At 41.6% G+C, this 26,047-nt stretch overlaps 1 protein-coding gene across 4 annotated transcripts in view; it reads left to right on the forward strand.

Annotated features, from left to right (window-relative positions):
* pcdh19 (protocadherin 19) overlaps window positions 1–23,458 on the forward strand; it is a 73,570-nt gene extending 50,112 nt beyond the window's left edge. For all 4 annotated transcript variants that reach the window (XM_077532440.1, XM_077532442.1, XM_077532441.1 and 1 more), the window contains exon 5: window positions 21,403–23,458. In XM_077532440.1, coding sequence (XP_077388566.1) covers window positions 21,403–21,968 — 566 coding nt within the window. In that variant the 3' untranslated portion in view covers window positions 21,969–23,458. The remainder of the gene's footprint in view (window positions 1–21,402) is intronic.
* The last annotated feature ends 2,589 nt before the right edge of the window (window positions 23,459–26,047 follow it).

Raw genomic sequence — 26,047 nt, forward strand, 5'->3', positions numbered from 1 at the left:
GAATCTCAGGGCTCTAATTAGCGAACCACCAGGCTTGTCGTTATGTCTCCCTCTGTTGGTCATTGTTATTTTTTGTGTTTCTCGGACGGATTGTGACTGTGAGGACAAATTCCTTGTATGTTTTTCCATACTTGGCCAACAAATATGATTCTGATTGACTGATTTTAACCACTAATAACGCCCTATGTGACTTGAAATGGGGTCAAACTCCAAAGTGAGTCAAATGACTTGAAACACGGCTTGAAAGGACACATTTTGTACTGCGTGCGGCTATTTTGTTTCCATCTGAGTGAGGATTAGGCTTCTTGAAGGGAATCAAACCCACTGAATTTAGTTGTGGATCATGAAGGACAAACATTTCTTGGCATTTTTTAGCTTTTTTTCTAAATTGGTCATCGAGTAATGTACAAACCTTATGACAAATTCAGGAATATGCGTTTTTATGTATTGCTTAATATCTGGAGTGCGCTTCCACGCAACCGCTGTGGCTTCTCTATTCAAATAAATACGTGTAGTGAGTAGAACAATGCAAATAACAATGCAAATGTTTGTTGGTCAGTTTGTATGGCGTTAGCTAGTTTGGATGAGATTGGAAAATTGGACCTTTTTTTGTGTGTATGATGCTCACCACGAACGCAGCAGCTGCTGGTTTATGAGCTAGCTTATAAGCAAACTTAGCTTGTAGCAGACGTATGTGACGTCATGTACGTTGAGATTATGTCTCTGATCAATTGCTGAAAGGAGACTGATTCGGACCTCTTTCATCTATAACTGCTTCAAACATCAAAGCGTATGTAGTAATGGAAGAATGTTTATTTGTTGTGATTGTATTGTATTGGTGTTAATGTTTTATGTTATGTTATGTTAGTTTTTTTGTGTGTGTGTTTCTGTAAAGCACTTTGTGACAGCTCAGGCTGTTTGAAAGCGCTATATAAATAAACTTGAGTTGAGTTGAGTTAGCTATATGATGTGTAGCTAGCCAGCTAACTTTAAAGCTGTATAGATGTTTTCATACAGCATGGCAAGAAACTCTAAATAGTAACATTAGCATCATGCTAATGCTAACAGCATGAGCTGAGTTGTCTGATCTTATCTATCTGAGTAAATAGTGTACAGTCCTCCAACTTGTTATAAAAAGAAAAGCTGACTGGCGCTTATTTTACCCAGTGGAAAAGAGGCTGCCATCGCTTTCTTTGTTTTTACACATCTGAATATGTTAAGCAAGCGTGTACACTGCTTTCATGTTTAAAAATAGCCACAGTCTCTTGGTAGTAGTGTTTGTTTGCTGTACTTGCATAAGTAAATCAACAAATTCTTTAAAAAAAAAAAAAAACTCCCTCACCCTTCCTTTTTCCGTTAGTTCTTTACTTAATTCCAAGTGGGAATAAGTCAAGGGATGTGAGGACGGATTTAAATAAACTTGATGTGTTTTGATGCTGCGTTAAGTTTTACAAGCGCATTTTGCGGCTGCCTTTTGAACACACGGACACACCAAGACTGTAGATTATCTCTCGGCCACGGAATGTCGAAACACGGTGGGAGCATCACCTGATCCAAGCAAAGCTCCCCTGAATACGGCCCGTGTGTTTTAATCAGCTCAAGAAGAAACTGCTTATCTCTGTGCACTTGTCATGGATAGCGTATTGAACATATCAGAGTGAGAAATGGGAATAGTTCATTATTTTCTAGGGCTCACAATGAGTCTGATGTATCTTATAGAGGGCCGTGCGCTGACAGATCATTTTCCACACAATCCTGGTATTCAGCTCGCTGTGCCGAGTGTGAGGAGGGAGCGAGAGAGAGAGAGAGAGAGAGAGAAGGAAAATAGGCTACCGGATCTCCATTGCTTATTCATGACGCTGTGGCATGCTAGGTGTGTTAATAATCCACACAGAAAGAGTGAATCACACTTGTTTGTCGAACACCTCGTCAAGCCCTGCCCGGTGGCCGGCAGGTAGGGAAACGAGGCTTGATCGGAGGATGGGAGGCGGATTAAAACGGGTAACGGGCTGGAGTTTGATGGGCAGAAGTGGATTGGATTAGGAGCCAGGAGCGGAATGTTAAAACGGACTTCGCGCAAACACTGCCTGGAGTGTCGGAGAGTCTGTTTTTAAAGGTTAATCACAGAATGATGAGGAGATAGAGGAATGGTTAGGGAATGGGAGATGCAGCATTTTGAGAGCCCTCTTAGAATCTGGCAAATTAATCACCTTTTGTGGGCCGGTACATGCCCGAAAATTCACCAAGTTTTATTTTCTAATTAGCACCCTCTGGGGAAAAAAGAGCCCCAAAAAAACAGTATAACCAAGCAATTGGCACCAATTTGGGTGACGAAAAAGTCTCAAAAACCCATGCCCAAAATCGAAGGAGGTGCAGTGTTTAGTAATCAGGCAAAGTTTAAGATTCACCCAAAGAATGGGATAAATAGGCAATGCTAAATTACACAGCTGAACATAATTAAAATTCATCAACAAAAACATGAATGTTCAATTAAACACATTATCACTCCCGTTTGTTGATTCTCATCAATCAAGTTTCCAGTTTTTCACCCCTAGTTAAGTTTGGGGATGTTGTGAAGTTCTTGGACCTTGATCTGCGGTCTGGGAACAGAAAAAGGTCCCAAAAGTCAAAAGATGGAAGCATAAGTTGTCCAAAAGTCTTACTTTGCCTGGGGGCGAAAGTTTGAGAGTGCTATCGATGGTAACAGATGCACGCTCCTGTCAGGGTTCGCCGGACGATTGCCTAAAAACATTATGACTGTTTAGAGAACCATTAAAACTGTTTAGAGAACTTTAGGAAACGTTAAGAGAACTTATGACCCTGAGCAAACCCTGACGTGAAATCAACATTCACTACCGTCGCAAAGTAATTAAATAACATGATTTCAAAGGGAAAGTCAATCCAAAAACTTTCTTGACAATAATATGTTGTATGCGCTCCAACAGCCTAAATACAATATTCTGATTAATACTGTGTTTGCGGAATTTGAATTGAATCGCAAAATCTATCCATTTTTATCTATCTCAGAGGGCGGCCATTTTGCCATTTGCTGTCGACTTAAAATTACATCACAACAACCAGTCACGGTTCACCTGTTTTCTGAGTTTGGGCGTGTAAAGGCAAGCTCAGCCATGGTTGTTCAATACCTGAGCTGCTTATTTCATTTTCCGCAAACACAATATTAATCTGAATATTGTGTTTAGATTAGTGTGAGTGCATATATGCAATATATTATTTACAAGAGATTTTTTGGGTAGACTTTCCCTTTAAAGCTATTTTTTAATCAAATTGCTCCATATTGTTACTCAATGGACCCTAGCAAGTCAAAAACTTGCTATTTATTATTTCCCCATCTTCGAGATGCACACAGTTACCATCCCCATCCCCGTACGAAGCATCTTGTGCACACCCAGTATGATTACATTAGCTCGGGTCATTGCGGGAGCAGAACAATGTTCGCCACTTCTGGGTGGTGATTTGCATGATCTGCGTGATGCACATTCAGCATAAAGACAGGTTAAGATGGCGGGCCTTGCCACGCTGCTTTTATTTACTTGCTTCCCTCCCAACACACACTCAAGGCACTGTAAGTGCGCTATTTGTCTTTGTGATACCCTGGTGGGCCCAGGTGACGAACATGTAATTCATTTAAGCCAACTTTTTTTTTTTTTTTAGAATAACATTCCCAACAATGCTGCACACAATCAAATGTGACATGTCGTAGATGAAACATGAAGGTGAGCTCTGTTGGGGGAATTGTCTCTTGGATTGATTAGTCGTTCATCATTTCAGCCATGCCATTTGTTTGCACGCCACTAAAGTTGTTAAGACTAGCGGTCCCCAACCAGGTTGTGGACTCTGGTTGGACATTTGGCCACACAGATCTAACAAGAAGTTATGTATTGAGCATCAAGAGTCTGAAAGGAGTATTATTTAAATATCAAGTGCATCACCTGTGCCTGTGTACACATCAAAATGCTTATCATACGAGATGGTTCATAAAACGTAAGCCAACATCATCTTTTGAGAGCTTCTTCGGAAATTTGTGTTTTTTTTTATGGGAATGGGTGGAGAAGACTTGGCCAGCTCTGGTTTGATCATCAAGAATAGAAAGTTAAGAACAAAACACACAAACAAACAAAAAACAAAACAAAACATGCAGACAATCATGAACATTGCGGCTCTTTGGAAAGCAGATTGTTCCAAGAAGCTTGTGGTTGCTCAAACTGTGTGTCACATTAACTTTACGACAAAAAAGTGTCACAAAAGAGAGAAAACATGACGGAGATTATTTACATTTTGAAGTACACACACAGTGATTCTAATTCAAATCTAAATTTGTCGCTACAGGTGGCTGTCATGCATTAAATTCTATATTAATAATTGTATGTGGATGGGCCAGTACCAATACCAGGCATTGGGCAGATAACAGGGCTTATTTCAAAGTACCCGAGAGGCCGCCTTCGTGTGGCCATTTTAACATCAGGAACTGCAAATTACAAATTAAAAGAAAAGAACATTGTCATTCATGTTATGAATTTAATTAAGTGGAAGAAAGTTCTTAACTAGAAAATTTTGTAAGTAGAGACTAGAGACACATTTTCCATGTAAATGCCCTAATCCGTTCCAAGCCTCCCAAAATTCAGACATAAATGTTTTATAAAGCATAAAAATGCATCAAAACATGTAACAAATACATGTTACTATTGGATTATTGCACAATAAATGAGAGTTGTGCATAATGTAAAAAACAAAGAATAGAGTAAAGAATAAAAATGATGGTCATTTACCTTTTTAACTGCTGTCCTCATCGTTTTTTGCCCTCTTTGGTTCATTTTCTCTCTCAGAAGTGTTTTTTTATTTATTTATTGATTTATATTTATCAGTTTTTTTGCCTGGTTATTTGTAAAGAACGGATCCAAGGATGTTTTTTTTTTTTTTTTTTAACAATCCTTCGAAAATGTCCAAGGCAAACATCATCATGGTGAGCGTACGCCCGACTGAAAAAAAAAAAAAAAAGTGGTATTGAACTAATGATATGGCAAAAAAAAAAAAAAAAAAAAAAGCAAAGAAGCGCTTACTAACTTGCTTCCATTTCTTATGTGAAGCTGGACTTTCTGCAATGGTGGCAACTAAAACAAAATTACGTAGTAGACTTGACATAAATAACACTTCTGGTGTCATTGTCTTGCATTTGGGACTCCACTAATTACAACTACATTCAGCATAATCATGAGTTATATTTTTAATAATTTATGTGATGAAATTTGCTTCATGAAACTGGTCCATGGCGCAACAAAAAGCCACTCTCGCCTCCCCCAAGGACACAAAATAGCAGTTAGCTTCACTCCGGAGCCAACGCTGAGCTGTAAACAGAGTCACAATGGACTCGTGGCATCATTGTTACTGGCCGAGTAAACAAGCTGATATGAAGGCGCGTATATACACATGGACCAGAGGAGACCCGCGAGTGGGCAGGATAGCCGCCAAGAGACTGCCAAGCCGGGCTTGTATTACAGGGATCCCAGGATATGAGACACCGACCGGGCGGTCCGCGCTCCCTCCAGGCATCTGGCCCGCGGCCCAGCCGGCTATAATCAGCTCCATTACCTGTAGCACTGACTCACATTTAGGAGCTCTGGTAGTAGTCGTGATGCGGAGATAAAGCGGACAGCATTAACATGCGAGAAGCCGGTGCGCATGCAGTTTCCCTCTTCACGAGCACAGGAAAGGCATGCGTTTTACCGCCTAAGAATATAAATTCAACGCTCTGTCGAAATCAGTGGGAATAATCAGCCGCCGACAGGTACATCGTAGCTCGCACTTTTCTGTCCAGAATACAAAGAGACACTTATCACTGCAGCTGGGGCGATGAGGGAGGGGTAGAGTGAAGGGGGTTCCTTAAGGCATTTTTAACCCCTCTCACTTAACTTTCCTTTTCCGTGGGAAAATGCTACACCTCTATCCTCATTAATCCAGTTGAGTTTTTTCCATCTTATCTGTCCGTCACATTGATGCAGCATAGCTTGACTTGAACAAGGAGTAGCAAATGCCACGTTACCACTGTGCAGTACAGGCCTCGGTTTGACAAATGTTATCCGAGAGGAGACGTAGGGATGCACTGCAGAAATGTTGACATTATGTGGAGTCTAAGTGCTGTGGATGGGGTGATACAACACTTGAGTGATTCTTTATCATACCATTTACCGTCACAGTTTTGCGAAATAAAATTCACACTTATCCAAAACAATGCCCATCACACTCATAATCAAGTGGGAACAAGTCAAAGTAGCAATACTTTGCTGAACTAAATTAACTCATTCGCTGCCAGCCATTTTCACAAAAGCAATCCCGTTTGCTGTTTTACTGGATTTTGACTGAGCCACAGAATTTTGTGTTCTATTGCTATCAAAACATTGAACCTATCAAAAGAAAGATTAAAGTCTATTCTTTCATCAGGGAAAAAAAACAAAAACATATTTCTATCTGTTTCCATTTTGCAGCAATTAGCATTAGAATATAGCTAAGTTTAATCAATTTTCACAAATCTATTTAGAATATGAGTAATTGAGCTTTTTTTTCAACATGGTTGATCTCTTTTGCTCTGCTGCCACCTGTTGGCCGTTTGTGTAATAACTACCATTTCTGCAAACGTTCTTTGCAGTTGAGAGGCTGCATCAAAGCCTTCTGTATGCTCTAGCATAAAACAAAAAAAAAACAAGAAAAAAAACGTATAAATACATCTTTGGGACACTTAAAACGTAAAAAAACAAAACATATTTATAAGTTATTAGGAGCAAATGAGTGAACTAGATGAGGCCATTTCTTTGCTTTTGTTTACTATTTCATCGTCTACGTCTATCTGATTGCTAGCTAACAGCAATCAATTGTCAAAGACGGCCGACACCATTTTGGATACTGCGATTAATCAAAAAGTGCAATGGTAGAAAAATCTCAGAATTCTTCACTATTTTAAATGCTGCTTTTTACTTAGGCTTGCCGCTGTGTGGGGTGTGGGGGATCCCTGGCGTGCTAGGGTATGGGGTTAGAGAGCAGTAGCTCCGCCCCTGGCTAAGACACAGCAAAAAGCCAAGATGACAACAAATCTGTTCGACCACTGAGCGGCCAACAGTTTACGTCACTATAATTGCATCGACGCATTATTGTACATCGTCGGAGCAGTTACTTGAAATAGTTCCTTGTAGGTGCTGGTACTACCTTAATAGCAAACAGAGTTGCCAATGTGTGCTCTTCTAGTCGGAATGTGTCAAAGTCTACCACTAACCTACGCTAGTAAACATTTGCATAAACGACACTTCCGGGTCAAACGAAAAATGATAAATAGATTATTTCCTTGCACGCCGAATAGTACTGGAGGACACCTGTAATTTGTTCCCTCCACATTTATTCAGTAATCAATCAATTATCTGAGTGACCCAACTATTCAGCAGAGCCCCGCAGACATAAACGGGAGGTTAAAGGCAAGCCATACGACTCACGTCTTTCATGACTATCTTTCATTCGGCAATCAGCGTTGCTGCTCTCTCGCTGTCCCCCATGTGACCTTGGCGAGCCGTGCTCTAATTCGACATTCGGTCTCAGCAGCAAGCGGCTCGGCGCGTGACTCGAGGTATCAACTATTGATGAGGCCGGACCTTTTTTTTTCTTGGTCAAGGCTACTTCAAGAGACCTTGGATGTTCACTCCAGTCGCAGACAGACTCAGAATTGTGCTGCTTCTCTTGTCATAGGTGAACTAGAAATTGCAGTTGGCTCAGAAAAAATGAGTATGAAAAATCCTTGAAACATTACCGAAAATAAGCATGGAATGTAAAATAGCCAATGTAGAACATTTTATTTAGGAATACCTACTTAAAATGTTATTCTTTAAGAATTAAAAAAAAACAAGGGATGGTAAATTTCTTGAAAATGCTCATTTTCCAGTTTTGTTGTTGAAGTTGGGAAATTTTCAAATGTGGTTCATTTTTTTTTGGTGGATTTTCAGTCATATAATGACTAGGGATGGGCGAGTATCACTACAAGCCTACCAGTATCAACATCGGGCTTACTTCAAGGTATCAGTACTTGCGACGGATCAGCCAATCAGGAATTAGGAATTATAAAAGTGCAAAAGTGTTATTAATTTCATACAATTTTAAGGCAAAATGCTATAATGGGCTATATAGATCTGTTTTGTTTTAAAAATGATCTGGGGGGGGCGATTTTATGTATCAAAAGTGCCAGTGGTATCAGTACTTGATATCGGTGACTACTTAAGTTGTGTATTCGTACTGGTATCGATCTGGAAAGAAAAAGAAAAAAGAAAAAACGGTATCGGACATCTCTAATTATGACTATTGCCTCCTGTCATTAACGAACATTATTGTTGAACAAACATCACATTGATTCAAGTTTGCATTTATGGTCTTCACAGAACAATCAATCACTAATTTAAAAAAAAAGAAAAAAGTATAGAGACAATGTGAGAAGTATAGGAACAATATCATTGCAATCTGACTGTATGCTTGTGCAATCATGACATCATTTTCTGCCAAAAGAATCCCAAATCTGTTTTGAACAAACCAGACATTTTGTTTGATTCAGTTTCAGTCGAAGCGTTTTTGTTGTTGTTGCAGCATGCAAACGATCCACATCTGAAGCGCGGCGTGCATGCTTGTAACACTGCCTGGATGATTACTACCAGTAGTCGCTCTGAAGTGTATTGCGCTATATGCTAGTTTCCGCTTGTTTTTCGCCCACTTGAGCGTGAAAAAAGGTCAGCGGCTGAGCGCGACGCGTGGATGTGTTTTCTGCGTCGTGGCCAGCGGTGCTGCATAAGCAAATTAAGTGAATTAATCAACATTAACAACATTATTCACAAAGAGCCATTTGTACAAAAAGGGGATATTTCCTTCAGGCAAATCTTTCTGGGCATTAGCATAATTATCGTATTAATGTAAAATCAGGCAGATCAGTTGCTGGTTATTTACAGTCTTGGGCTTTAGAATTTGTGTGGGGGGCGAAAAAAGTGCACTGTAGTGCCTTTATTGTCCTCTCTTTCATATAACTAAGCTGGGGACTCAATCGATGGTGGCCAAATTTGACTTTTCAAAGCCCCTCTGTCCCCTGCCTCTTAAAGGGAAGGATAAAAGGTAATGGGAGAGGTCGGCTGTTAAGTTTAATGGCAGACAGGAAAGTCTCAGAGGGGCTCTATTTAATGATGTGCCTCTTCTCATGCCGCGCTCGTTAAAAGACGAGGCCAAAATGCATGCAGAGGACAGGCCTGCAGCTCTGCACAACCCCCCCCTCATCTAGTATCTGCGGGCTTTTGTGTGTTGTGTGCACCTACTCAGCTCGCATTAGCGTCAGGAAATAAATAAAGCAGGCATGACCTCTTCGTTCCTCAACATAGGTTCATCCACGTTGCGTTTGGAAGTCCACGCAAAGCCTCTTGTGCGAGGGGGAGGGGGGAGGTCGTCGCTCGGCCGCCGTCTTCTCAGACAAGGAAGTGGAGAAGCGGATGGTGGGAATTGAATCTTTGACACCTGCCACTTCCACTCTGCTGCACCTTGCTTCACAACCCCACCACACCTTCTTTCCCACCCATTGCCACACATAAGGACGTTTGCGTGCCACAGCTCATGAGTGGGCGCATGCAGGGAAATCTAATTACATTCACTGTGCCAGACCCCTGCCATCGTCCTTATGTATGTAGCTCAAATTAAAAAAGATGTGCCTATTAGTTTCCCCGTCTTCCACCGGCCGCTAACCCCCCGCCCCCTTCACTCTCGTGCACATGTAGAGCTTTGTGGGGACTTGGACACTGTAGAGTGCGGCACTGGATGGCAGGTGGTAATGCTAAGGCTATTGATTCGGACTCATATTAAGTGGTACCGTGGAGCGGCTCTCGCTGTGGTGAATAATGTGGAGCCAGAAAGACATCAGCACGGCTGCTGCTGTTTGACAGCCTTTTTGATGAGGAAATGTTACACATAACCGAAACACTTTCTGCACTCGATACGTATCGTATCATAATTTTAACTGGACTTCTGCTGCATTCGAGGCTGGTTGTTTTTTTTCCCAATTCCGACCTGAAAGCGTTTGAGGAGAAAGTAAACAACCAAAATGGCGGATAGTGATAAATTGTTTTTTATTTTGATCCTCAAAACTCATTTTGACCTCCATCAAACTTGCCTTCTCACACTTTTGCTTCATTTATTGTTTTTATGTTATTTCATAAGCATGTCATAGAGTTCCAGTAGTTCCAGCATATCATTTCATGCAGGGAGATAGCGGCATACTCTCACGTGTTGTTACGTGAAGTTATATGGAATATTTATAAATGAAGAAAGCTATTTATTTTTATACTTGAGTAAATTGTAAATTGTGTTTTACCATTCACAGTCTGTGTTTCCAAAGGGGTCGCCATTGTAAAGTGACGTCACATTGTAGTCCGTCGGTGAAGTCGGTGTACTTTTTTCCGACTTCGTGGAATTTCCGAATTCAAGGGGGTGTAGTCCGACTTCCGACCAACCTCGAATGCAGCATTAAGGCCTTGTTATACTTCTGTGTCCGTCTACGGCGTAGGCGTTACTGCGTCTCATTTTGTTTTCTTTAGTGAATTGCTTGGGCCATGTGTATGTCAGTCACACAGTTATCATACTTATTCATATGACAGAACAAATAAAAGAGAATTTAACTGTTAAATTCCTTCATATTTAGTTTCACACTCATGTTAGCATTCTCATTCTCATCCGCATCTAATCGCTAGCTGGCGTGTTGTCATCATACCGGAACAAGAACTACTTCCTGCTTCCGTGTTTAAAGAATCATGGGAAATGAAGTCCTACTAGCCTAATGCTGCGGTCGACAGTCATACCCAACGCAAGCTGAGCTATTCTGGCGGCATATTTCCAATGGTACAACGTGGTGCGAGATAAACGACACAGCTAGCTCCCAATAGCCGAGCAAAACATTTTGAATAACGGTGAGTGAATTGAGTTGGTCCGCATATTTAACCAACCAACCAACCAAACAACCAACCAAGATAGCATTTAGCATTAGTGAAATAAATAACACAACCACCAGTCACCAAATTGACAAGCGATTGCGTTTGTTATAAATAGTTGCTGGTGAGAATTGAGATGATGCAATTAGTGCACGTAAATGTCCAAACGTGCACTGCCTGCTTCAAGTTCCTTGACAAAACAGCACAGGTGTCTTTCTGAGCCATGATGTCTAACCCAGTGTGAACCACGCCACCTCATTGTGTGCCTTCTGCACACCAAGCTCAAGCTGCCCCTCATACTTCATACTGCCACTCATCGTATTACAATGTCCTACTTCCAGAGGTTGTTAAAATTACCTCGAAGAGACTTTTCAAGGGAAGGGGGAGGAAAGAAAAGGCGGAAGGTAGAGGGGGAAATGAGAGTGCGGGTACCTCACCGGGGCTCGGTGACAAGATAAAATGGAATATTAAACACACAGGCCTGGCTGACACAAAGTGAATGTGACTGAATGAGAAGGCACATATTGTATTAATTATGTAACGCTGCTTTTTTGAGGCAAGTCGGAAGCAGACAGAGAGAGAGGAAGGGTTTGGATATTTGCTGTGCTGTCATAGTGTGACGTCCAGACACATTTAGCGGCACCGAGGTTCTGTGTTTGTCTGTTCCACTTGGCAAAATAAAGCAGAACTACAAAGCGATGAAATACTCGAAAATGAAAGAAAATGCACATGTTGCTTGTTAGTTGTATTATATATAATAAACATACATTACTTAAAGCCATGCATATGCCAATAAAGGGTATAAAGGGTATATACAATACCATTTCGGATAAGAACCGTTTCTTTTCAAAGTGACATTAGCAACCTCTCAACCGCATTTTACAAGTCATTTTGTCAAAGTTATCTGAATGTGAAATATTTTCACAGGTGATTTAGCCCATTTACTCACCCCCCTTTGGCTTTCATCTCCATCTCAATGCTGACCACTGAAATTCTGCTTCTACCCCTCCTTTATGGTTCCCCTCAGACTCAGGGGTTTAGGAGCAAATTAGTTTGTGAGCTCGGTCAAGCTTAAACACTGAATCACCACTTTCATTTCGGTTATATTTAAAGATGTCCTCTGCTAAAAGCTGTGCTGAGTTAAAATGAGTCAATCACATATGCTGGGGCTTCTGCTGTCATGGTGGGGTTAGCAGGTGCACAGCTGGGATGCCAGGCACCCGCTGTGTGGAGTTTTGGGGAGGGCGTTGTATTCTCGACATGGACCAGGAGAGCGCGAACACAGGTCAACTGCAAAGCTTACCTTTAGGAGGGCAATTTGGAAAAGCTGACAACTGGCAAGGGTGACATTTATGTTGCTACAGCAGCGAACACTACACTGCCTATTGCATTGCAAAAGCTGGAAAATAATTACAGTCTATAGAAAGCTTTTACCATTAACTTGATGGATTTGATGGATCTTTTGTGCACTTGTCCTTGAAAAGCACAGAAAATGTTTATATTCAACCCCGTATTTTGTCTAAATGTCTCTTTAAGGTCACTAACGCAGCGGGGGTGATAATAACAGAACTTGTCTAATACAATTTGTAGGTTGAAGAAACTATTAATTTCTTATTACTGCCAAGATTGTGAACAAGAGAAGAAAGAAAATCCTTCTTTATAAATTATTTCACATTGAATGATGATTCTTTACAATGTCAATTTTACTGTAAATTCGAGTTCATCCACCAACCTATTCTCCATTTCCTTTCAGCATGTTTAACTAGTGGTTAGCAGGTCTGCCTCATAGTTGTAAGGTTCCGGATTCAAATTTGGACTGCAGCCTTCCTGTTTGGCGTTTGAATGCTCTCCCCTCCAAATTGTTTGTAGTTGTAAATGGTTGTTTGACAAAATGTGCCCTATGGCTATTGCGCACCATTCATAGCCCGAGCACTCCCTATACTTACTTAAATTATTTTTCTTTTCTTAGTTGGCACAAATGGACAGTTTGTTGCATTTTTAATACAAATAAACAGTGAAGGATGTAAGTGTTGTATTTTTTTAAAGGATAATTAACATCTTATTTTTGGGAATTCCAACCTACAATGACCTTCACCATTCTTTGGCTATTTCTTAGTTGCACCTTGTTTTTTTATCACACTACCGAGCCAAACAAAGAATAAAAGCTGTTAGTCTGAGCTCTAGTTGGTCTTCACTAGGTAGAATAATGTGGAAGAATCATGTCATGCCTGAACATTAGAAAGTGCCCGCCCACATAATCATTGAGAAAACCCTCTCATTTGTACTTCACATAGCAGTTCAATAGCCAACAGTTCTGCCTTTGAACCTAACAGTGATATGATTTATTAACAGCAAGTCCATCGTTGGGTGTTTGTTCCACCCGCCCGTCGCTGTTAAACAGCTGCTGTTTGTATCAATTTAGACGCGAGTGCATTGTTTGTTAACACGGGTTAGGTAATTCATTCCTCACATCAGAACCTGCTGGCTCGGGATCGCCAGCGGCCAAGGTCAAAACCTGGAGTACGGTTTGCCCCGCTTCCTTTTTAAACCATCGAGCAAGTGCGGCTATAGAATGGCATGTATATACTAGAATTAAGTCGAAGTGACATATTTTAATAGCCGAGGGGAGGGCACAGCCACGCGTGCGGCAAGTGACAAGCTGTCAGACATTCTGCCGCGTGATGGATTCAACTTTGAATCCGTTCTTCATAAATTGACTGGCGCTAACGTGCAAATCGCGAAGCGGGTGAACCTCTGGCTTCGCCGCACGTATCAAGGAGCTAACAAGACCGCCCAGTGATTCCAGTCTCTTTCACAATTAATATTTGACTGCCAGACTTGAAGTCATTCTCGGCAGAAATTAGAAGAATTTTGGATGAGGGATAGGTTTAATTACAGCAATGTATGTCAGACAGCAACGCTGATGAGATGAAAGAGGAGGACGGGAGGAGGCGACATATAAAGGATGAGTTATGGCGGGGTAGCAACAAGGGATAGATCTAGGGGGTATTTTGGTGGTAGGTTAAACTTCATACGAAAGAAGCAGATACTGTGGGAAGAAGGAGAGGACTCGATGCTGTGCGGAGAGTGATGGCTTGCCCGGCGCAGTAAGGGTGCCCCTCTACTGTTTGTAAAAACAAGACCATCACACTCCATCTTGCCGCTCCCGCTGGAGCCGAGCCTGCGGGCTGATTTATGGCGCACACACTGAATTGGCTCGCTGGGATGACAGCAAGGATCGGACTCTCTCGGGTGAGTGGTGGATGAGGCTGCTTGTCCGAGACTAAGCTGGCCCGAGCACCCGTTCCACTGCTATGGTTAGGAGTGACGAGATGACAACATGTGAGAGCATGTACTGGACTCCCATGTACTGTATGTACTGGACTTACCACTCTCTCCTGCCTCTGTGCTGCTGGTACCCTTTTTTCCCCCTGAATTGCTCTCCCATATGATTTTTCTATCCGCTTCTGTGGCAACAGCTTCATCAAGGCCCTGTAGTAACAATTTGGATTTAATCAATCTTTGCCGTGTGGCTGCCAGAACGGAAAATTAATACGGAGTGCAATTACAAAACAGCCATTTCACTGTCAAAGATACAATGTGGCTCCGTGATGAGAGCAGCGAGTGGATGCTGTCGAGCAGCAAATTTTACCCCTTTCATGGAGACACGGCAGCGAGTGTCGGCTGCCATGTTGTCCTCGTAACAACCACGGGCGACGTAAGACATGCTCTTTGAAAAGATTTAGGGATTCTACACAGTTTCAAATAACAAGACAACAGGGTGAAGTCAGTCTCAGTGCATTCACTGATTTGGGAGGAAAAATGTGTTTGAAATTGCAACCTGTCGAATGAAAACATCAGATACCGAATACAAGCCTGATGAAGTACTTTTATGTGTGTCATGAAATGTGCCTTTCTCAAACTTTTTGCATGCCACATCCTTGACAGAGATGGTGCACCTCTCACCACCACCTAAATACATTGCAAATGAAACAATAAAACACTTACTTTACCTTCAGAAACCTAATCACGAGCAATATCCAGGTTTACGGTGTGTTTTGGATAATATCCATGGTTGTACCAGACCGCCATTACAATTTTCATGTGGAGTATCACAGTTTGTGTATATATATATATATATATATATATATATATATATATATATATATATATATATATATATATATATATATATATATATATATATATATATATATATATATATGACTTTTAAAAGAGGTGACATGGATCGATTTGTCCTTTGACTTTTAACTACTGTAGCCATCTTGTGTTTGATGCAATTTGAGTTGAAGTATTAGATCATTCCTGAGAGTCTAAGTTGAAAATCGACACCGGTAAAAGAGATTATAGTCGTATGTAATTGAGCATTAACTTCGCAGCGTTGGCCAACTTGTGTCAGCAGATCACTCAAATCTAATGGACACAATCAACCCTGAAGGTTTAAGGGCTGTGGCTTGAAAGCTGAATGTGGTAGAGTGCTCATGGAACATGTACCAAAGATGTTTAACCTCAGTGAGCTTGTGTTTGTGATCAAAATATAACTTGCCGTAGCATAGACATTGGGGGAGGCGTGGCTCAGGTGGTAGTTTCCCAATCCAAAGGTTGTGGATTCGATCATCAACTCTTGTGACCATGTCGAAGTGTCCTTGAGCAATATGCTGAAGCCCCAGCCCAGTTGCTCCTGATGCTGCATCATCAGGTAAAGGTAGGTAAACTGAGGAGACAGTGTTAAAGTGTTGTGAGTACCCGAGGTAGAAAAGTGCTATACAAGTGAAAACCCATTTACCAGAGGTGGGCACGTCTGTCTCTCTGTCGACCCCGTCGTTGACGGATGCCCATACTTTTGGCAAATGCTTTATGACGCATTGCATGGAAAAAATACACGGACAAGTGATGCACAGAACTTCGGGTCATAAAGCATTGGCCCAAATGTGGGTACCCACCGAAAATGGGGCCGTCGCAGACACTGAAGTTCCCACCTCTGCCATTTACCATATTCAATCATTTACAATTTCAGAAGGTAAGATAAGAATAGCAGCCAGACAGGAGCCTCTATCAATGTGGCCAAATCTTCCGCATTACCATCACGTCCTGTTTCAAGAAATCCTGGCTGGCCACCTGGACCACCGTCAGTCCATGATGAGGTTGTTTGTCAAAAAGTGCTATTTAAATGCAGACGATTTGCCATTACCTGTTGACAGAGTAGCTTTTTTGTTCTCTCTGTCAAATAATTGTCTTTTCAAACACTCCGATAGATTTGTCGAAGCAGTTTGATGTGATAGAGTTTAATTTCAAAGGCCGTGACGGCGGAAGAGAAAAGTGGCGTATCAAAGCAAAGTGCCGCTTCATTCTAGCCGCACGCATAACATATCAAGGTGTAAATTGTTCTTAATTATTCCCTTTCATAGCGCCGACATCAAGTGGCGTCACCATGTCTGCCTGTCAGTTGCGGAGCATGTATTTTAATATGACAGGCACAATGCGGACAATCGCCGCACCGACAACAAAAGTGTCAGTGCAAAGTGGGGAATACAAAAAAGGTAGTTTAGAGCCCAAAGTGGCAGCCATTCTCCCCGTAAAGTGATTTATCACGCCACAGTGCTGTTTCAGGTTCCCTTAGGGGTTCATCAAGCTGTGATCGCAGACTGACTAAAGTGTGTCATCCTGCATCACCCACTTGCTTTGTGGATCCTTTTAAAGTAAAGTTTTAGTTTCTCAACTCGACCTTCGGAATGACCACCCGTCTCTTTGGCGTATTTCTAAGGATGACATCGTTGCTCAAGATTTTCCAGTGTGTTAGCCGAAGTTGATGCAAAATAACTCGCAAAAGCTCTGGGATTTCTTTGACGAGCTCCTCCTGACAGTGAACGCATCCCCTCCCTGTTCCCGTCAGGGGGGATTTTTAGTCTTTCGCTGATTCGTTTTTTTCCCCCTCTTCACTCCATTAACCACACACAAACATCACCTACAGCTGTATGACAAGAGGGGATCATTATGTGCGGCACACGAGGCAACGGCAAATTTAGCTATGAGCTTGTCGGGGCTGAGGGATTCCTCAAATCTCTGTGCCAGGAAGTTAAGACGTCTTCATCAGACGGTGGGAGGCTCAGAATTTAATGAGCATGGTGACAATATGAGAAGGAAATAGTCTGGAATGTTCGGGTTATACTCTTTTTAAGTGACCGTAAACCATTATACTAGGCCAGAACTAAAATTACAATTGGCATTGAGGTATTTCTTAGTGTGTCACTGATTGTGTTGTTCATTCTCCTGACTTTGTTGCAAACAGTGCGAGATTAGTTCCCTCTCAGTGATGGTGTGACTGTGAGTGCGAATAGCCGTCTGTCTCAATGTGCCCTGTGACTAACGACCAGTTCAGTGTGAAATCTGCCTTTCATCCAGAACAAACTGTGATAGGCTAGATGTTTCAAAGTTTGATGTTTTACTTTAAATAAACTATTGTGTCCAATTACTGGCCATTAGACAACAAACTGTCCTCTCCCTGTGAGGTTATTGTAGTTCCAAGATTCTTTTCTTCGGCCGACCAAATGTGATCTTGATGCTGATTTGCCAGCTTAATTCTCAACCGTCTTTGCTTCTGCACTAGTTGGCTTTCGAAGTTGAGCGCGGTTCTATGAATCATGAAATTCATCTCTGACAAGCGCATTTTTTGGTGAGAATAGGAGAAAATTGTGCTTTGTCGGAGGTCACTTTTCTTTATTTAAATTCTGCCTCTTCAAATTTGTCACAGCTCTTTCAGGGCAACATCTGCGTTCTATGAAGCTCCACGCAGAGGCAGGATGTGCGAGTGTTTATGGCACTTGGCTTTCACAACAATGCCATTTACAGCCCCGGTTGCTCTCCCATAGACTCCAAAGGAACCGAGGGAGCGAGGGTTAAAAAAAACAAAAAAAACATTCACTGTAAATGCATGCACTGCTAAGTAGGGAGCATACAACTTGTGTGTTTCTCTTTGTGCCCCAAAGGCTTTTCATGCTTTTGAAATTGCTTCAGGCTATAGAAAAAAAGACGAAATAGTCAGAGGAAGCGGCATTAATTATTAAGAAGCTTGCAAATCTTTTATCAGTGAAGAGATTTACTTTGTCAACTGTGTCACAGCAGAGTTTTCTAAATACATTTCATATAATTAAAGGTAGATCTTGAATTGGACGAAAAGAACGAATCAGGTGATGTTAATGTTAGAGGGTTAGGAAAAGACTTAACAAATATTCCCAATACACGATTCTAACAACTTTGACTTTTGCAGATGACGCTCTAATCTGCTTGTGTCAGCATGTCATTTCCCATTCATGCCACCCACCAGCTACTTTTTGTATGAGATCAAAAATGCAGTAGACAGAGGATGGTAGTCGAGGTGCCCTTCCGCTGTAGCAGTCACATTCAAAATGGCCTTAGCCATTGGAGAAGAATGGCTTTAGTATCCATGATGAACCCAAGACACGATCAAGAAAGAATCTTGCAATGAAAAAGACAACTACCCAGTTTATTGAATGCATCGCCACATGCCGTACCAACACCGTCCGAACAGCATAACAACCAGTTTACATTGGCAGGGTTTAGTCTACTTTATTTCCCACTGCAATTTGTTTTTACTCTTTCTATTAACACTAGTCTTGTAGGTGACTGGTCTTACCCATAGACAAATTGCTAAGTACAATTCCAAGCACCCTTTTTGACTCAGGTAGGCAATTTAAGACAACGCATGATTAAAGTTTTAGGAATCAACCGTTATTGTAGCTCGAATAACACTGGAGACTTTCGGCTGTGATTACATTTTTATCTTCTGATTGGATCCCTCATCTCGAAACAACATTCCCAGCTTTGTGCCCTTAGTCTGCTTGATTGGCACCAGTGCAGAAGCTCCAATCAGCATCCATGCAAATGTAAGAGTGCATGTTGTGAAAAATAGATTTAATTTTCTCATTCAGGAACGTTTTTAGGTTGAAGTGACTATGACATCATTTTTGTACAATGTTATATAGTGCATGCATTGCTGACATAAAGATGATAGGATGGTCACTTGTGATTTGCTTTGTTGGTGCCGGTTTTACAGTAGGGTGACCAGACGGTCCACCGGTTTTCAGCCTTGTGTCCCGAGTCCCGTCGGATTTTGCCAGCCCCATTGTTTTGTCCCGTTTTTACAATAATCCTGTCCCGGCGTCTTGGTTTTTATTTTAGTCCAGTCAGCGATCCAATTGTTTGGGACATGTGTATGTCAATCACACAGTCGTCATAGTGATTCATACAGCTAATCTAACGACATTTAATCGCTAACAGGTGTATTTTCATCATTCGGATACTAGGATTACTTCCTGCTTTCATGTCTAAGAATCATGGGAATTGTAGTCCTATTAGCCTAATGCTAAAGTTGCCGGTCAGACCCAAGGCAAGATGAGCTTTTCTCACGGCATATTTCTAATGTTGTAATGCGGGACCGGGGTGAGGTAAATGGCACAGTCAGGTTCCAGTAATGGATAATCGTGAGCACATTGTCTTATTTAGCGTTATTGAACTGTCAGCCAAAATAGCATTTATAGCATTAGATTAAGCAATAACAGAACACTGGTCACCCGATTGACTAGCGATTAAATTTGTTATTAGTTCCTGGTGTATATTTGATTTTCAGTGAAATTGCAGTGCCTCGGTTTTTAAATCTGAAATTCAGGTCATCCTATTACAGGTAACTTATTCACTCTACAAATGACATTTCTACTAATATAGGATTTGCTTGCACTTTCCCACGTTGTCAGTTTGATTGGAACGTAATCTAAGAGGGAGGTCTCTTGCAAACTGTCCCAGCCACATCTCCAATCTTCAGCTATTGATCCCCAGAGCCTCCGCTGAGGTGCAAGGAACGACGGAAGAAAAACAGATCATTAATGATTTTAATTAGGTGATCTGTCAGGCTGCGATTGCCAGATGTAAGCGTATGCATTTGGGTCGATTGCAAACAACCCCCCCTCTGAGATCCTGTCTTGTCACCTTGGGCCTCTTGAAATGGAGGCTGGCTCATACTCAATGAGCAGGTTGGAACGCAAAAATGTGTCAGCGCATATCTGTGCGGCAGGACGGCCCACCGCAGGCCACTGGAGAGGACGTATTGTCAGCTATTATAGGGCTCAATCATCTTTAAAAGGCATGCTGTGGCCAACATTTTGTAATCAATCCTATGAGGTAATTTAGACGGTAGACAGCAGGAGAGCATGACACGTTGCTGAAGAGCTGTTCTCAAAGTCTTTCCCTTTTCTAAGTTAAACAGAATGTGAAAGTGCGTCTATACAGACTGCAGACAAATCTCATATTCACTACAGAGTAAAACATCATTACATATTTATGAGTCGGTGCCAGATGACAGGCGCAGAGAACCGGGGCGACAACACCGGAACCTGTCTGGTGTTTCTGTGCGACCTGATCATACTGCTTCAAGTGGCCTCTGATGATCTCGTGTTGCCAGTCCCACCCCCACAAAAAATAATTACACAAAGATGTTAGAAGAATTTTGATTAACAATACATAAATTAATTAGGGGTTGCTGCAGTCCTCAGTAGATTCTGACATTGAGGCATGAAGTAAGCGTAGGTTCCTTCTGATCATTTTGCAGAGATTGTAGTGGACCTGAACCATTCTTTGTTTTCTGCACAGCTACCACGATATGTAAACTATTTTAATCCCTTAATAAGAAAATGTCAGGTTTGCGGCGTGGTTGTGGACCCAAAGGCAGAGAAGCAGGGCGAGGAGGAAGAGGTGAAGTAAAAAGGGAATTTAATTAAACCAAACAAAAAGCGAACTCTAAAAGGTAAGCGATGCAAGACGGGGGAACAACAAGGCAAGAAACCTGGAGCATGACGGGGGGGAAAACAACAATGAATCGACACAGACAGAAGGGAGACAAGAGACTAAATACACACACACTAATTGACACAATGAAACACAGCTGGGCAAGACACAAGTGGCAGAGGGTGCTGATAGGTTGACACACGAGGAAGTCAGGCAAACACAGGTGGGCAGGACAATGCTTAATGAGACAATGGGAGAAACACAAGGAAAGCAGAACATAACATATCATAACAGAAAATTAAAGGAACATGATGACAAACAAACAAAACCCACTCAAAACTAGAAACCTGACAAAAGCAAAAAATAAAAAAACAAACCAAACCCAACCCAAACCATGATAGAAAATGATATACCTTAACAGATTTGAAACTGTGGGAGAGGTATAGCATTTTTATTTTCATGAAATATGATGACATTTTCTTGAGATGAGACACATTTACTAAATTGCAGCCTTTTTTTCCACTGATTTATATAAGTTGTGAACAATTTTAACAATCAATTCTCTTGTGTTTTTCAGCTGGAGAGCCCGCTGAAGGCTTCCACTGCCAAGACGAGTGCCGCATCCTTGGACACTCGGACCGCTGTTGGATGCCTCGCGTCCCCCTGCCGGCACGCGTCAAGTCGCCCGAGCACGCCCGCAACGTCATCGCTTTGTCAATCGAGGCCACCACGGTGGACGTACCGCACTATGAGGACGGCACCGCTAAGAGGACTTTTGCCACCTTCGGCAAGGACGGCCCCGAGGACGTGGAGCGGGGTGACGTAAAGAGCAAGCGGACTCACGAGTCTCAGGTGTGCAGCCCCAAGGCTAACGGCGGTGCCGTGCGCGAATCCGGCAACGGGCGAGAGGCGGCCAGCCCCATCACTTCCCCCGTGCACCTGAAGAGCCCTATGTCCAAGCCCCCGTCCGCCTACAACACACTGAAATGCCGCGACGTGGAGCGCATCGCCAACCACAGTCTGCTCCGGCAACCGGAGGGCAAAGACAGTGAGCCGTCGGTGCGGGAGTTCAACACGCTTCTGCACGACGGCCGTGACAAAGAGTCCCCCAGCAGCAAGCGCTTGAAGGACATCGTGCTTTAGCGAGCTTCTCCGCTTACAGCTCATGCGGCGTGAAACTCACGTACCATATATAAATATACAGTATATCCTGCAATAGCTGTGCGTACACACAAGAAGAATCCGGCCGTGGGACTTGACCTGGCACACCCATTTGCAGTATGCAATATTCAAGAGTGTGCTGCAGCTAGTTGTGTGCTCATGCCAAGGTAGTGGATGTGGCTTTGTTGTAGTCGCAGTACTTTCTCCTTGTTTGCTTTCTTATTATTCATTTTTTTCCCAATAAGCAGTGAGTGGACAGGCAGGTTACTGTTGACTGCACGAACATGGCTAAGCGGAGCACTCCAGCTCTCACGCCAAAGCGGGACACATCGGACACCCAAGGTGCCAACACCCGAGTACAGTTTTGCCTTTTCAACGACTTTTTGTATCGCAATTCAATATTTGCCTTCTTTTGGTTTGCGCAGTTTGTTCCAAGCTGTCGTAAACCACTTTTTGTTCCTTTGTATAGTGAGCTCTGTCGGTGTTTTGAACAAGACACAGAGCATTCTTCTCAAAATGTACTTGTGCAGCCGGGGGAGATGTAAAATGACCTATCCGTCCCGTTTGCACCCATCCCCCGAAGCTTTCGCTATAACCGCGAGGACACGTCTGCGTCGCCAGACTGTGAGCGCTTTACAGTATTTATACTCCGTCACAGATGGAGATAACTGAACTGTGGCTATCTGCCTGAGCCTCTCCGGAAAACAAAACAAAACAAAAAATAAAAAAAATATAAGTGGAAGTGGAACAGAGAGAGCCATGTGTTCACTTCACACCCGGTTGTACGACGTCGCATCTGCGACGCCCAACCTTGATTGTAGCCAGCGGAGCACAAGTTAGGATGCTGTACTCCGTGGAGTCTTGTACCTTTTTTCTGACTTTTGACTATGGGGCTAGGATAGAAGGGATCGTCACTCTTGTCTTGCTATGTGGAACTCTGTATAGAGTTTACTATTATCATTTTTATTAACCTGTTGTTATGTGACAATCCCTTTAATGTTTTGTTTCAACAGATTAAAAAATACAAATAAACATAAACATTGGTGTTCAACTGAAGCTACAGTAGCGTTTGTAACACAAACACAAAAATGGGGGGAAAAAAAACACATGCCAAAATATATTTTATAGATAATTTAAAAATGTATAATGAGAATATTTAATGCTGTGTAGTTATTCTATGAGTAAGTTATACTTGAAATTAACTTGCTTTGGTTCATTTTTTTTTTTTTTTTTTTGTCTTTTGCTTTTATATTGAAGCTGTTTTTTTGTTTTTAATTTGAAAATGAACTTGGATTATTATTTTTCTTTGACTGTGTTACCCCTGGCAACTGTTGACTTGCAGTCTACCTTGTTGTAAAGAGTTTCTTATTGGTCAGTTCTTGTGCCATCAAGTTTCTGTGTGGACAACTAGAAAATGTAAAAAAAAAAAAAAAAAAAAAAATACAAAAAAAATACAAAAAAAAAAATAATAATTACAGAAACAAAAAAAAAAAAAAAGCAATTTCAGCACCAACATTAGTGTGTCCGTTCAATGAGCATTAGAGTGAGATAGCAAAAGAAACCAAAAAATGTCGATGCAAACAATAGATGTTGCATAATCTTAAAGGCAAGCTGATAATTGGGGTTCCGCCTGGTAACATACTGGGACAAAAAAAAAAAAAAAGCTTCTATATTTTCAAATCTTTCACTGAAAGTTTGGGCTCACCCAGCACTTTTGTCACACATCTATTGATCTGACACAAAGTTTTTGATCTGAGTGGTATAAACAGGACCCCCCGGCCCCTACAAGCAGCAAGCAGTCTTGTGTCTGACATGAAAACGTCTGAGGCACATCAGCAATGTGGTTTTATGTTGCTTTGCAGTAAACTATGTACAATGTGGATCGTGTGAATGAAAGTGGACAGACTGCATTTAAAAAAAAAAAAAAAAAAAATCTAGATCTTGTAACTGAATGTTTTGCTGGTCTCACCCTTGGCTTCTGGCAAAATGAACATCAGAATAATCACTGAATGTATACAGCAGCTTATAATTAAACTATTAAATGTGCTCTGTCTTGTCGCCTGATCTTTCCTGCACACACGTCCAAAACTGAATTTGCTCATTAGGAATCAATGTCCGAGTGACAAGCCATTGAATGATTTTTGGCTTGGCAACGCTTTGATTTACATCAAGGGAGCAAGATTGTAGAAAGAAGCTCACAGTCAAATCCGGTGGCGTTACTAGAGCAACGCATGGAATATGCATCGCCGACAAACTGTGATAAAAGGAACCCAAATTGTGAGGATGATCAAGAAGCTCATTTTGACAACTGAAAACTGTTGGTGTCTTTGTGTTGTGGTTCGAGCATCTCAGCAAGGCAAGTCCTACAGCAGGCATACTATTTACTTACAACTAAATGCACACAAATGTTCAAAATGACGTTTATTTGACAATCATGACATCACAGCTTTGTAGACCGTCCAAAAAAAATGGCCTTGATTGTTTGTGTTTACTTTATTTGCCAACTTTTTAAGTAAGAAATTACGAATAGATTTTTTTTTTCTTGGCCAGACCCAGGCACATATAGCTCGCCAAAAGTCTAAGACCGGCCTGATAAATATGTGCGCAAATCTACAGTTTCTACTGTACGTATCGGATGTATTAAAAGTCACTTATATTTATATTTGGGAGTTCTGTCTAGGAATGGCTAATATGATTTTTCAGTTGGTGCACAAAATTAAAGATATAATTTTTAAAGTGCAAATATGTAATTTTAGTGTGCGTTGCCGCATTGACATGCATATATGACGGTTATATAATCTAAAATATTGTGAGTTTATAAATTTTGGTCACAATCGGTCACGTTTTTTTTTTGGGACATTAACGTATTTTTTATTTATTTTTTTGCCTACATACGGGGCCAACTTACGACGTGAATAGAATAAAAAATACTGTTTACGTTTCATTGTAAGATTTTCAGACTATGATTAGCACATACACATGCATGTCCACATACATTTTGGTATTATTGTACATTATACCACCATAATGGACCGGTTGCACATTGCTGTAAGTACATGGGTTGACCATGTTCCTCAGTCACTTCCTCAATAAATGTGTTTCTTTATTTTCTTTCTCAAAGGAAGAATATGAAACTTGAGATGGATAAGAGTGTCATCAATTATGGCAGTATTTGATAACGCCATATGGCATTTTTATAGCACAATAGACCAAGGCACAAGTCTAAAATAAAATTGCTGGTGTTAACTGCACGCAACACAAAAATGTCCAATATGGCAGAGTGCGGGGTATGACATTATTTTGATACTTTATCAGCTTAAACATTTTTTCGGCGAATCAGATGCCATTGATATTTGCAATTTTAATAATCATACACACTGCCTAACAATTTATTGGCAATGTGTAACATGATGTGAACGTGCGCCACCTTGAAACCAGTGGTGATAGAGGTGATATCTTTGTCTAATAAAATGGAAATTAACAGTCGGAGTGGGCTGGCTCCACAACTCACCATTAATATTCACAGCACTCGCTGTTGCCATTTCCCATTATTTCCTGAGCGGACCTTTGGGGAAAAGTTCCAACAAGTGAGCCGAGTGCTTGCGTGTGTCTATTTCTGGTGGGAAGTGTTCTTTTTATTTCCCAGAGTGGGTCACAAGGCGCCATTTCTGTGGCAAAAAAAACAACATAGTAACTGATGTGCTGCGTTCAATCCGGTGTGCCTTCTCAGCCAGCAGTATGATGTCATTAATGACTCGTGTACACTATTGATTTATTTGTTGACTTTGAGTGGAAGGGTGGAGGAGTCTGCTACCTTTTCTATAATGCTCCCACTCAATAAACACTCTGAATTTCACCTCTCTCCCACACAAAGAGCGAGCGAGCGAGCTTATGAAGGATACTGTACGAAGAAAGATTCCAGTGCAAGTGAGTGGACAAGGGAGGCGAATGAGCAACAGGAAACGCGCAGCTGCCCTGTCTGATAAGAGGCTGTCTTCATTTCTATAATTAATTTGCCATTGCCTCTATATAGCCTCTGGTGGAGCCAACATGAAAGCTGG

Source organism: Festucalex cinctus, chromosome 9 (genome assembly GCF_051991245.1).
Source record: "Festucalex cinctus isolate MCC-2025b chromosome 9, RoL_Fcin_1.0, whole genome shotgun sequence".
Lineage (NCBI taxonomy): Eukaryota > Metazoa > Chordata > Actinopteri > Syngnathiformes > Syngnathidae > Festucalex > Festucalex cinctus.